Source organism: Trachypithecus francoisi, unplaced genomic scaffold (assembly GCF_009764315.1).
Source record: "Trachypithecus francoisi isolate TF-2019V2 unplaced genomic scaffold, Tfra_2.0 Lachesis_group5, whole genome shotgun sequence".
In the NCBI taxonomy this organism is placed as follows: domain Eukaryota; kingdom Metazoa; phylum Chordata; class Mammalia; order Primates; family Cercopithecidae; genus Trachypithecus; species Trachypithecus francoisi.
The window spans coordinates 134628247-134640514 of NW_022681470.1; the positions used below are offsets into that span (position 1 = coordinate 134628247).

The following is a 12268-nucleotide window of genomic DNA, read 5'->3' on the forward strand; positions in this document are numbered from 1 at the left end:
AGCACAGCACAGTCAACAATTCAAGGGCTTATTGGCCCTCCCTTTTAAGGCAGTCTCTTGGGAGACTGGGGTTGGATTTTCTGCTATAAACTGATTAGCGTTTAGCCTGGGGTGTGGAGGTCACCTTCTAATTCTGGCTCTTAAGGGAAGGAGTGTAGGAGCCAAGTTCCTTAGTTGAGAGTGTTGGGAACAGGAGGATCCTTAAATAACAGATGCTCAGAGCCACAGACAGCCAGGCACCAGGGCAGCAAGTGGCCTGGATCATTTGCACAGTGCTTGCAAGCTCAAGGCGTCTCGGTTAGAGGAGGTGCAGCCTGCTCTGACCAGTCAGGTCCTGGGAATAATTGTCTTTGCACCTGAATTATGGCCTGGTATTGTAAGCAAGTATAGATGTAACTGCCCTTTTACTTTTTGTAGGATATGGAACTTGGAACTCTGGAACAAATAGAGGCAAGTGTCATTCCTGCGATCGCTGTCCTGTCCCTTGGGGTTGTTCTGGCTATGTTTCTCAGCTGCTGCCCTGCTTGACCAAGGTTGGGAGTGGGGAGGGGGCGTGTTTCTGGGGTTACCTACTCCTTAACAGGAGGCCTTCATCAGAATGGCCCGGGCCCATCCAGCCTCAGTGGCTAGGGTCTTCTCTCTCTGTGACAGAAGATACCCTTGTATCTGTGTTTGTCTCTGTCTCTGTCTGCCTGCCCCACCGTTTGTCTCTGTCTCCCTCACTGCAGGCTACGAGGGCTATGGCTATGGCTATGGCTATGGCCAGGATAACACCACCAACTATGGGTATGGTATGGCCACTTCACACTCTTGGGAAATGCCTAGCTCTGACACAAATGCAAACACTAGTGCCTCGGGTAGCGCCAGTGCCGATTCCGTTTTATCCAGAATTAACCAGCGCTTAGATATGGTGCCGCATTTGGAGACAGACATGATGCAAGGAGGCGTGTACGGCTCAGGTGGAGAAAGGTGAGTGGACACCTGCCTAGGGGCTGAGGCTCTGCAGGGGTGACCCCTGCCTGCTGCCCACTGTGTCTTCCTTTCTGAGTGCGCCTCTGTGTCTGCTTCCTCCCCGCTGCTTGGTGCTGCTGTGGCTCCCAGCGGGGTCCGTTGCACTTCCCGTCTCTGACTTGTGTCTCCTCTCACCCACCCTCAACCCCTGCCACACTACCTAGCGGTCAGCCTTTCCCCAGCTTGGAGTGGGAGGAACAAGCCCAGATTGGGCTGCCTTCACTGTGCCCTCAAAAACAGTGTTTAGTTGCCCCTCCCTCCAAGGACAGCCATTTGGAATTCTTTCGAGACTTTGCCTCCTGCGTGGTGTCAGGGCAGGACAGATGGAGTTTGGTGTGAAGGGTGGGATGAGCGTTTGGGGCTGATCACTGTGAGCTGGGCCACCCCCACGTAAGGGTTGGGGCAGGTGTGGGCATTTCCTGGTTACTCTCCTGTGCCTTACAAACATGTACCTGATGGACGCTCTCCTGTGAGGAACTGCTGCTGTCCTCATTTTGCAGGTGGGGATACAGAAGTTCAGGCAGGTCATACCCCGAAGGCACGCAGCAAGTACGTGGTGGGGCTGGGCCTTGCCTACCAGATCTGCCCTACTCCAGAGCATCATGCTGTGGGCGTTTGTCATTAACTGAACTGTACTTGGCCCAGGAGTGCTTGTGCCCAGTGCGAGGCTTCGGTGAGGAGGGCGGGTGTATCTTTAGCATGGGATAGAGTGGAGCTCCAGCTAACAGATGATTGAGAGCCAAGAGTAAGGAGTCGCCTGGCTGAGCACTGGTAGGGCCGAGTGAGGCCCCAGGGCTGTGGTGGCAGAGTGTGGGACAGGCACAAGGGGACTTGATGCCATGGGCTCTGTAACTCCTGGCCCAACAGCTGCAGCACTCAGAGCTGAGGGCTTGGCATGTGAGGCTTGGGCTTGCATTGCTGCTGTGCACCTTCTTATCACAGCCTGGAGCCTGGGATGGGGGTAAGCAGAGCAGTGGCAGCACCAACTGCTGCTCTTAGAGCTGCCGGTGCCTGTTGGTGGCCCAGGTTTAGGGAAGAGTGTGCAAGGGGAGCCCTTGTGCCTGTGAGGTGTGTGGGGTTCAGGCCTGTGGGGGTGTAGGCTTCAGGCTGCAGTCATGGTTAAAAGAGCTCTCTGCGGTGCCCTCTGTGTCCTGGGAGGAGGTCTGGCCTGCCTTCCCAGTTGCAATATAGGGTATGTAGAGTCTGGTGTCTGGCTCTAGGCTCCAGGGTCATTTAATACAGCTCTTTTTCTTGTCCCTGGGCAAGCTCTCAGTGTCTTTCCAGGGAAATACCCCCCCTTTTGTCTCAGTTGTTTTGGTAATGAGGGACTTTGCAGAGTTTGAAGGTTCCCCAGCCATGAGGGACAACAACAGTGTTTCCCATGGGTATCATCAGCCTCACTGGCTGCGCATTCGTTGTGCTGGACCTGCCTGCAGCCTGCAGGGTGCTGGGGTGCTCAGCCTTGCCCCATGAGGAGCAGCCTTGGGCGTTGCGACTCCCACAGATGGTGCACATGTTCCCGAAGGGCTGTGGAGCAGCTCTGCCCCTCGTTGAGACTCACTGGACTAGAGCCTCCACCCCAGTTGTCGGTCCTCCTTAGGGTCCCCAAGCCAGTGTGTGGCTACATTCAAGTTTGGGGCAGTGGTGCCCCTACATCAGCTGAGAAGCTGGAACTTTTTAATTGGCATTTCTGAACATTGAGCCTCCCCACCAGGGCAGGGTGGGTGCTGGACTGGGAGATTATGGGGAGGGCAAGAGCAGTCACCTGGAGGTGAGGGATCCTGAGGGACTCCACCTGATACTCACTCCATGCCTCTGCAGGTATGACTCCTATGAGTCCTGTGACTCAAGGGCCGTCCTGAGTGAGCGCGACCTGTACCGGTCAGGCTATGACTACAGCGAGCTTGACCCCGAGATGGAAATGGCCTATGAGGGCCAATATGATGCCTACCGCGACCAGTTCCGCATGCGTGGCAACGACACCTTCGGTCCCAGGGCGCAGGGCTGGGCCCGGGATGCCCGGAGCGGCCGGCCGATGGCCTCAGGCTATGGGCGCATGTGGGAAGACCCCATGGGGGCCCGGGGCCAGTGCATGTCTGGTGCCTCTCGGCTGCCCTCCCTCTTCTCCCAGAACATCATCCCCGAGTATGGCATGTTCCAGGGCATGCGAGGTGGGGGCGCCTTCCCAGGCAGCTCCCGCTTTGGCTTCGGGTTTGGCAATGGCATGAAGCAGATGAGGCGGACCTGGAAGACTTGGACCACAGCCGACTTCCGGGTGAGTGGAGGTGACCTTCCCCTCTGGGAAGCTTAGTTCCCACTGGGGCAGAGCTAAGGGCCGGGAGCCATGCACCCTGACACAGCTTCCCCCACTTATGACCCAGACCAAGAAGAAGAAGAGAAAACTGGGCGGCAGTCCTGATGAGCCGGATAGCAAAGCCACCCGCACGGACTGCTCGGACAACAGTGACTCAGACAATGGTGAGCTAGCTGGGTGGTACTGGGCGTCTACCCTCTGCCTCCGGGGGCTCCTGGGCTGAGCTTTACCTTCTTTTCCCTTTCAGATGAGGGCACCGAGGGGGAAGCCACAGAGGGCCTTGAAGGCACCGAGGCTGTGGAGAAGGGCTCCAGAGTGGTAAGTGGCTCTGGCTGGGCATTTTCTATCTGCAGGAGGGGCAAGCTGGCCTGAAGAGTGGTGCTCTCCCTGGGGGCCAGAGGCAGTGCTGTGTCAGCTCTGTGTGCATGGTGACCAGCATGGGGAGGCAATGTGGTCTGGCAGAAAGCACAGGCTGCCTAGCTGGAGGCACAGTTTCCTTGTTGGAAAATGGGACCAGCCCCATGTGCACCAGGTAGTGAGAGGATGTGAGGTTTCTGGCACGTAGCCCGGCCTTGTCATTTAAAGCCATTGTAAATAACTGGGCTACTCTGGGCCACCCTGCTTATGGGATAGCCCTGCTCTGTCTATGGAGCAAGCAGCTGTTTTACTATACACCGTTGCTCTAATAAACTTGGTTACTTTAAAAAAAAAAACAAAAACCTGTTTTAAAGTTGGAATTTGAAATTGTTAGGACGGAGAGGACGAGGAGGGAAAAGAGGATGGGAGAGAAGAAGGCAAAGAGGATTCAGAGAAGGGTGAGTTTTCCTGGGGTGCCTGGTGCTAGGGTGGCTCTTCCAGGGGCTCACAGTGGGAGGGACCCAGCTGAGGGCAGGGTTGTGGAAGACATGCGGCCAGTTGGGGACCTCCCTTGTGGGCCCAGGTGTGTGCTGGCAGTGGGCTTTCTTTTGCCACCTCCACCCCCTTCCCACTCTTCCTCCTCCTTCCCAGGCGGAGGCTGTGGATGGTGGTGACCCCTGCTGAGCACATTGGTTTTGCCTTCAGATGGGGGCAACGAGTAAAAGTGTGGGGAACCCCAGGCACACCCCCTGCCCTCGGTCCCTCAGTAACGCGCAGTTCCGAGTCCTCAGTGGCTGGTGTCCGATCTGGGACCCTCGGTGCAGTTTTTACGGCTCTGGTGTGCGTGTCCTCTCCCTTAGCGCCTCTCCAGCCCCTGTTTGGGATTCCGTGTCCCCCCACCTGAGTGATGAGCGCCAGCAGGTACCTAACAGCAAATCCAGCGTCAGCCCACTGTTGCCGCGGTGCCCGGTTGGGGGTGGGCAGGGCCATGTGAGCAGCCTCCCTGCATCCCACCACCTGGCCCCTATGAACATATGCCAGCGTCCCCACCAAGATACCCCCTCTTTGCTTTCCAGCCTCCTCCTGGCCCACTGCACAGAGAGCATGGGTATCCTGGAGAGTGGACAGGTCAGCACCTGGCCGCCACTCCTTGGGGCCTAGACCAAACCCACTCCCTGCACAGCCCAGGATACCCAGCCCTGCTCATGGCCAGAGGCCTTGCTTGGACAGCTATTCTCGATGGATCCGCTGGAGTGGACAGCGGGTGATTCAGCCAGAGGCCGCAGGGCCTGCCCTGTCCTGGCAGAGCCAAATTGGTGACAGTGCCCATCTGCTCCCACAGGGGCCCTGACCACTCAGGATGAGAATGGCCAGACCAAGCGCAAGTTACAGGCAGGCAAGAAGAGTCAGGACAAGCAGAAAAAGCGGCAGCGAGACCGCATGGTGGAAAGGTAACCGGCTTCCCTCCACCCCTCTGCCTCTGCCTCGCTGTGGGGCTGCCGCCAGGAGAGCAGGGCCATAGCTCTGCCAGCTCGCCGCCCTCTGGCCTCCCCTGGGAGCCGCCACCTGCTCGGCCGTGCATGGACCCTGCTTCCCGCCAGGCCCAGCTCCCAAGGCCTGACTCATCCCCTGCCCCTCTGCGGCCGCCTGGCGACCGCTGGCGTCTGTGGGCCGAGACCTGACACCACTCGGCACCGTTGCTCAGAAGCTCCGGCGCTAGGTCACTCGGCGCACGAACCCCAAGGTGCACTGGGGGCCTGATGCCCCTGAGGGAGGGGGCCAGCTCATCAGAGACTCAAGGTCCAAGGCGCCTGTGCCGCCCCAGCTAGCTGCCAAGAGGCCACCGCCGTGCCCAGGAGAGATGGCAGCACCTGTGGGCTGTGGCAGCCTCGGGCCTGCCCTCTGCCCTGCCCGCCGGCCCTGTCAGGCCGGGCCTGTCTGCGGCTGAGCCCTTCACGCCCCTTGGTCGGGTCTGTCTGCCCTCAGGGCTCCCGCACTGGCGCTTGCCTCCTCCGCCTCAGACACTTGCTCTTGCTGGACCTTCCTCAGCCTCGCCGGCGCCCGGCCCCTGGGCTCTCCAGACAAAGCTGACCCCGTGGCCCAGATAAGGACGTCCGGCAGAGGTAGGGACCCGCCCCGAGGTCTCGGTGGCGGCTGGCCTCCTCCGCCCCTTGCCACGGCGGCCTGCTCCGGCCCAGGCCCCAGACCCCGGGCTTCTACTGTGGACACCAGGCCCAGACAGAGCACCTCGCCCAGGTGACTCCAGGCTGCCCTCTGGCAGGCCGGGCGGGCGCCCTCCTTCCAGCTCAGACTGGTCTCTTCTTGGAAGAGGAAGATGAGGCAGCAGGTGCCCAGGCCTGCTGCCTCCCATCCCTCCCGACACCACCCCCAAGCATTCTGAGCAGAGGATGGGCTGGGCCTTTGAGTCCCCCAGATCCCAGAAGGAAGATGCAGCACCTTTTCGGGCCCTGCCTCGGGACTGCGTACTCCACTCTGCACCTCAGGGCCACCTGGCTCACGCCAGGGCATCCTTCCTTCCGGTCCCCACCTGGGCCAAGTGCACACGCTCCTGCCCAGCCTTGGTAGCGAGGCCCTCCAGCAACTTTCCAGCGACTCGTTGCCTGTTGCAGCAGCTGCTGTCTCAGGCTTCAGCCTCCTGCCTGTGGGAAGGAAGAGCTCCTCCCCTGTCCCCTACGTTGCAGTAACTGCAGCCTGCAGACTTTCTGGCCCTTTCTACTCCCGACCCCACTGGTCCCAGCCTGTACCTCTGCTGGGACCGTACTTCAGAGGCCCATGAGCAAGGCCTGTTTCAGGGCTTGTGTCTGGGTTGGGTGAGGCGGCAGCACTATCCCCTGGGACACTTGCAGCCTCAGCCCCTCGTTTCCTTCCTGTGGCAGGATCCAGTTTGTGTGTTCTCTCTGCAAATACCGGACCTTCTATGAGGACGAGATGGCCAGCCATCTTGACAGCAAGTTCCACAAGGAACACTTTAAGTACGTAGGCACCAAGCTCCCTAAGCAAACGGCTGACTTTCTGCAGGTGAGCCTTGGAGTAACACAGCCACTCTTAGTTTCTTGTACCCCTGAGAACATAAGGCGGCCCACATGAACTTTCATATTCCTTGCAGGAGTACGTGACCAACAAGACCAAGAAGACAGAGGAGCTCCGAAAAACTGTGGAGGACCTTGATGGCCTCATCCAGCAAATCTACAGAGACCAGGATCTGACCCAGGGTGAGGAGATTTCCAGCCTGCTCCCACCAGGCGAGGCCTCAGCCTGCCCTCCTGATTCTCAGTGCAGGGTCAGGACACCCTTCTGTTCTCCCAGGGAAGGTCAGGAGAACAACCTCGGCTCAGGCCCAGGTGGAAGTGGCAGGGCAAGTTGAGGAGGAGCTGGTGTGGTTTTTTTCCCTCAAACACCTAGGTCTATGTTAGGCACCTGGGCCCAGTGGTGACTCCCTCCTCCCCACTACAGAAATTGCCATGGAGCATTTTGTGAAGAAGGTGGAGGCAGCCCATTGTGCAGCCTGCGACCTCTTCATTCCCATGCAGTTTGGGATCATCCAGAAGCACCTGAAGACCATGGATCACAACCGGAACCGCAGGGTGAGTGGCCACAGTGCTCTCCCTCTGTCCTGTGGGTAGATTGAGGCCTCTGGGGAGGTTGTGCAGTTAGAACCTCTGTCTGCCCCTGAGGGACTGCAGTGGAGGCAGGAGGAAGTGAATGACATTTCCAGCCCAGTGCAGGCAGCACGGCTACGGAGAGAGGGGTGGGAGATGGGGACTCTGCCTGGGGGGAAGGTGACGTATTCTTTGGGATATGGGGGCCTCTCTGTTCATAGGGCCAGCGCCAGATTAGGTTCAGAAACCAGATGGAAGGCCGGGCGCGGTGGCTCAAGCCTGTAATCCCAGCACTTTGGGAGGCCGAGACGGGCGGATCACGAGGTCAGGAGATCGAGACCATCCTGGCTAACACGGTGAAACCCCGTCTCTACTAAAAATACAAAAACTAGCCGGGCGAGGCGGCGGGCGCCTGTAGTCCCAGCTACTCGGGAGGCTGAGGCAGGAGAATGGCGTGAACCCGGGAGGCGGAGCTTGCAGTGAGCTGAGATCCGGCCACTGCACTCCAGTCTGGGCGACAGAGCGAGACTCCGCCTCAAAAAAAAAAAGAAACCAGATGGAGATGATGCAGTGCAAGTGTTGCTGGAGGAGGGGGTTGGGCTTGAGGCTCAGGAGAGCTGTGCTGAGAGGCCTGGGCTTGTTGCTGTAGGCAGTCAAGTTTCAAGTACGGGATTAACAGGATTAGAGTTGGTGTTGAACTAGAGACTTCAGGCCTGCACCTGGGTGGGGTGGTGGGGGCCAAGGAGGAGCTGCTGCAGTCTCCAGACGAGAGGGGACCCCACCTTGGGAGTGAAGGGGAGAAGAGCAGTTGAAGGAAGGGAGCCGGAGGCTGGCATGTGGGAGTGAGCAGGAGCCTGGGGTGACTCTGGTTTCTGACTTGGGGAACTGGGAGGACAGTGGTGCTGCTGAGATTGTCAGGGAGCAGTGGGCAAGTGTGTTGTGGGGCATGGAGAACATAAGGCAAGAGAATGAGCAAATTCTGTCTCATTTTCCAGCATAGCTCCAGTGCCTAGCACAGAGGCCAAAGTAGGTCTATTTTGATTGAATGGATGACATGCTGGGTTGGAGGTGGGGGTGAAGGGGCTGTATATCAGCGGACAGCAAAGAGGCCCAGGACCAGGTCTGGGCCAAAGAGGTGCTTGGCTGTCTTCACCCTGGAGGAGGGTGGTGGGGTTTATGAACAGATGTTAGCATCCAGCGTGAGCGTGGGAAGCAGCATTTCTCCACCATTTCCCATGCTCATCACAATGCCCCTCTGGTCTTTTTCGATAGGATGATTCTGAATGGTGGATAGTGTCAGGGGTCTCTCTGGCTTGGGTGGTTGCAGAGACTCAGGATTGGGAAATGCCACCAAGAGTTCTGGGAAGAAAAGGAAAGTGTGAATTGGCTTTGGCAACAGAGAAGCTTTAGGGAACTTGCCAAAAACAGATTCTTACGCTAGGAACTCGTAGGGGTTAGAAGACTGCAGAGTCTGGAAACTATATGTCATTAATAAAAGTTGGAAAATCCGGCCGGGTGTGGTGGCTCACATGTGTAATCCCAGCACTTTGGGAGGCCAAGGTGGACAGATCACGAGGTCAAGAGATGGAGACATTCCTAGCCAACATGGTGAAACGCTGTCTGTACTAAAAAATACAAAAATTAGCTGGGCGTGATGGCAGGCAACTGTAATCCTAGCTACTCGGGAGGCTGAAGCAGAAGAATTGCTTGAACCCAGGAGGCAGAGGTTGCAGTGAGCCGAGATTGTGTCAGTGCACTCTAGCCTGGAGACAAGAGTGAGACTCATCACAAAAAAAAAGAAGAAAAAAAAAACGCTGGATGCAGTAGCTTATACCTGTAATCGCAGCACTTTGGGAGGCCTAGGCGGGCAGATCACGAGGTCAGGAGATCAAGACCATCCTGGCTAACACAGTGAAACCCTGTCTCTACTGAAAATACAAAGAATTAGCTGGGCGTGGTGGCTGGCACCTATAGTCTCAGCTACTCGGGAGGCTGAGATGGGAGAATGGTGTGAACCCGGGAGACAGAGCTTCCAGTAAGCCGAGATCGCGCCACTGCACTTCAGCCTGGGAGACAGAGCAAGACTCTGTCTCAAAAAAAAAAAAAAAAAAAAGTTGGAAAATACAGGGCAGGTGGTAGCAAAATATAAGCTCAAAATTGATCCTAGGGCCAGGCGCGGTGGCTCACGCCTGTACCCAGCACTTTGGGAGGCCGAGGCAGGTGGATCATGAGGTCAGGAGATCCAGACCATCTTGGCTAACACAGTGAAACCCCGTCTCTACTAAAAATACAAAAAATTAGCCGGGCATAGTGGCGGGCTCCTGTAATCCCAGCTACGCAGGAGGCTGAGGCAGGAGAATGGTGTGAACCTGGGAGGCGGAGCTTCCTGTGAGCTGAGATGGCACCACTGCACTCCAGCCTGGGTGACAGAGCGAGACTCTGTCTCAAAAAATAAATAAATAAAAATAAAAACATAAAATAATATTAGTTCTAATAGTTTTTAGTGGATTTCTTTTTTGTTGTTGTTTTGTTTTTGTTTTTTTTGAGACAGAGTCTCGCTCTGTCGCCCAGGCTGGAGTGCAGGGGCGCGATCTCGGCTCACTGCAAGCTTCGCCTCCTGGGTTCACGCCATTCTCCTGCCTCAGCCTCCCGAGTAGCTGGGACTACAGGCGCCCGCCACCACGTCCGGCTAATTTTTTGTATATTTAGTAGAGATGAGGTTTCACTTTGTTAGCCAGGATGGTCTCAGTCTCCTGCTGGTGATCCGCCCACCTCGGCCTCCCGAAGTGCTGGGATTACAGGTGTAAGCCACCGCGACCAACCTAGTTTTTAGTGGATTTCTTAGGGGTTTCTTTGTACAACATCAGTCATCTGCAAATAGAGTTCATTTTACTTCTCCTTACCAATCTAGATTCATTTTATTTCTTTTTCTTACCTAATTGCCCTAGTTAGAACCTCCAATACAGTATTGAAAAGAAGTGGTGAAAATGGATGTCCTTGTCTTCTTTCTGATCTTACAGGGAAAGCACCAATCTTTACCATTAAGTGTGATGTCAGCTGTGGGTTTTTCATAGGTGCCTTTGACTGAGTTGAGGAAGTTCCATTCTAGTCCTGTTTTATTAAGTGTTTTATCTTAAAATGGTATTGGACTTTGTCAGATGCTTTTTCTGCCTCTGTTGAGGTGATCATGTGACTTTTGTCTCTAATTCTGTTGTTAACAGTATGTTATATTCTTTTATTTGGATATAAAACTTCTTGCATCCCTGGGATATATCCTGCTTGGTCATAGTGTGTAATTATGTTTATATATTAGATTGGTTTTGCTGGCATTTTGTTGAGAATTTTTGCATCTATATTCATGAAAGACTATTGTCTGTAGTGTTTTGGTGACATGGTTTAGGTATCAGGTTAATTAATACTGGCCTCATACAGTTAGTTGTCATTTTTCTTCCTGTTTTGGTTTCTTTTTTTTTTTTTTTTTTTTTTTCTTTTGAGGCGGTGTCTCGCTCTGTCGCCCGGACTGGAGTGCAGTGGCCGGATCTCAGCTCACTGCAAGCTCCGCCTCCCGGGTTCACGCCATTCTCCTGCCTCAGCCTCCCGAGCAGCTGGGACTACAGGCGCCCGCCACCTCGCCCAGCTAGTTTTTTGTATTTTTAGTAGAGACGGGGTTTCACCGTGTTAGCCAGGATGGTCTCGATCTCCTGACCTCGTGATCCGCCCGTCTCGGCCTCCCAAAGTGCTGGGATTACAGGCTTGAGCCACCGCGCCCGGCTGTTTTGGTTTCTTGGAAGAGTTTGTGAAGAACTGGTATACTAGTATTAATTCTTCAGGTGCTGCCTGGCTTTTCTTTAACTACCTTTTTTTTTTTTGAGACAGGGTCTCACTCTGTCGCCTAGGCTGGAGTGCAGTGGTGTGATCTGGGCTCACTGCAACCTCCACCTCTCGGGCTCAGGCGACCCTCGCACCTCAGCATCTCAAGTAGCTGGGACTAAAGGCATGTGCGTCATCATGCCCAGCTAGTTTTGGTAGTTTTTTGTAGAGACATGATTTTGTCATGTTACCTAGGCTGGTATCAAATTCCTGGACTCAAGTGACAAGCGATCTGCCTGCCTTGGCCTCCCAAAGTGCTGGGATTATAGGCGTGAGCCACTGTGCCCAGCCTGTTTTTTATATATTTTAATATTATTATTTAGTTTTTTAATATTATTAATATAGCTTTTTTATATTATTAATAATTGAGTTTCCACTTGTTATAGGGTATATTCAGATATTCTGGGGTGTTTTTTTTTTTTTTGAGACAGAGTCTCGCTCTGTCCCCCAGGCTGGAGTGCAGTGGCTCGATCTCGGCTCACTGCAAGCTCCGCCTCCTGGGTTCACGCCATTCTCCTGCCTCAGCCTCCTGAGCAGCTGGGACTACAGGCGCCCGCCACCGCACCTGGCTAATTTTTTGTATTTTTAGTAGAGACAGGGTTTTACCGTGGTCTCGATCTCCTGACCTTGTGATCCGCCTGCCTCAGCCTCCCAAAGTGCTGGAGTACTGGGATTACAGGCGTGAGCCACCACGCCCGGCCTGGGGTTTTTTAAATAGTCATTTTTAGTAATTTGTGTCTGTCTAGAAACTTCCCTTTTTTGATTTGAAAAAAAAAATAGAGACAGGGTCTCGCCACTACAGGCATGAGTCACCACACCCTGCTGAGAAGTCAGCTTTTAACCTAATATTGGGGTTTCCTCATGATGATTTGTTTTTGTCTTGCTGCTTTCAAGATTTTTCCCTTGTCTTTGACTCTTGGCACCTTTATTATGTCTTTGTGCATCTCTCTGTGTTTATTCTACCTAGAGTTTGTTGGACTGCTCTTTTTTTCTTTCTTTCTTTCTTTTTTTCTGAGACGGAGTCTTCCTCTGTCGCCAGGCTGGAGTGCAATGGCACAATCTCGGCTCACTGCAACCTCCACCTCCCAGGTTCAAG

General features: G+C 54.8%; 1 protein-coding gene across 3 annotated transcripts in view; it reads left to right on the forward strand.

Moving 5' to 3' along the window:
- Window positions 1-12268, forward strand: part of AKAP8L (A-kinase anchoring protein 8 like) — a 37259-nt gene that overhangs the window by 15656 nt on the left and 9335 nt on the right. The window contains exons 3-13 of one of the 3 annotated variants that reach the window (XM_033198407.1): window positions 418-450; window positions 729-786; window positions 889-969; window positions 2833-3286; window positions 3393-3489; window positions 3573-3643; window positions 4077-4140; window positions 5025-5133; window positions 6580-6721; window positions 6810-6915; window positions 7157-7287. In XM_033198407.1, the coding sequence (XP_033054298.1) occupies window positions 418-450; window positions 729-786; window positions 889-969; window positions 2833-3286; window positions 3393-3489; window positions 3573-3643; window positions 4077-4140; window positions 5025-5133; window positions 6580-6721; window positions 6810-6915; window positions 7157-7287 (1346 nt within the window). Of the gene's footprint in view, window positions 1-417; window positions 970-2832; window positions 3287-3392; window positions 3490-3572; window positions 3644-4076; window positions 4141-5024; window positions 5134-6579; window positions 6722-6809; window positions 6916-7156; window positions 7288-12268 lie in introns of all 3 variants that reach the window. The other 2 variants (XM_033198406.1, XM_033198405.1) reach the window with 2 other exon arrangements.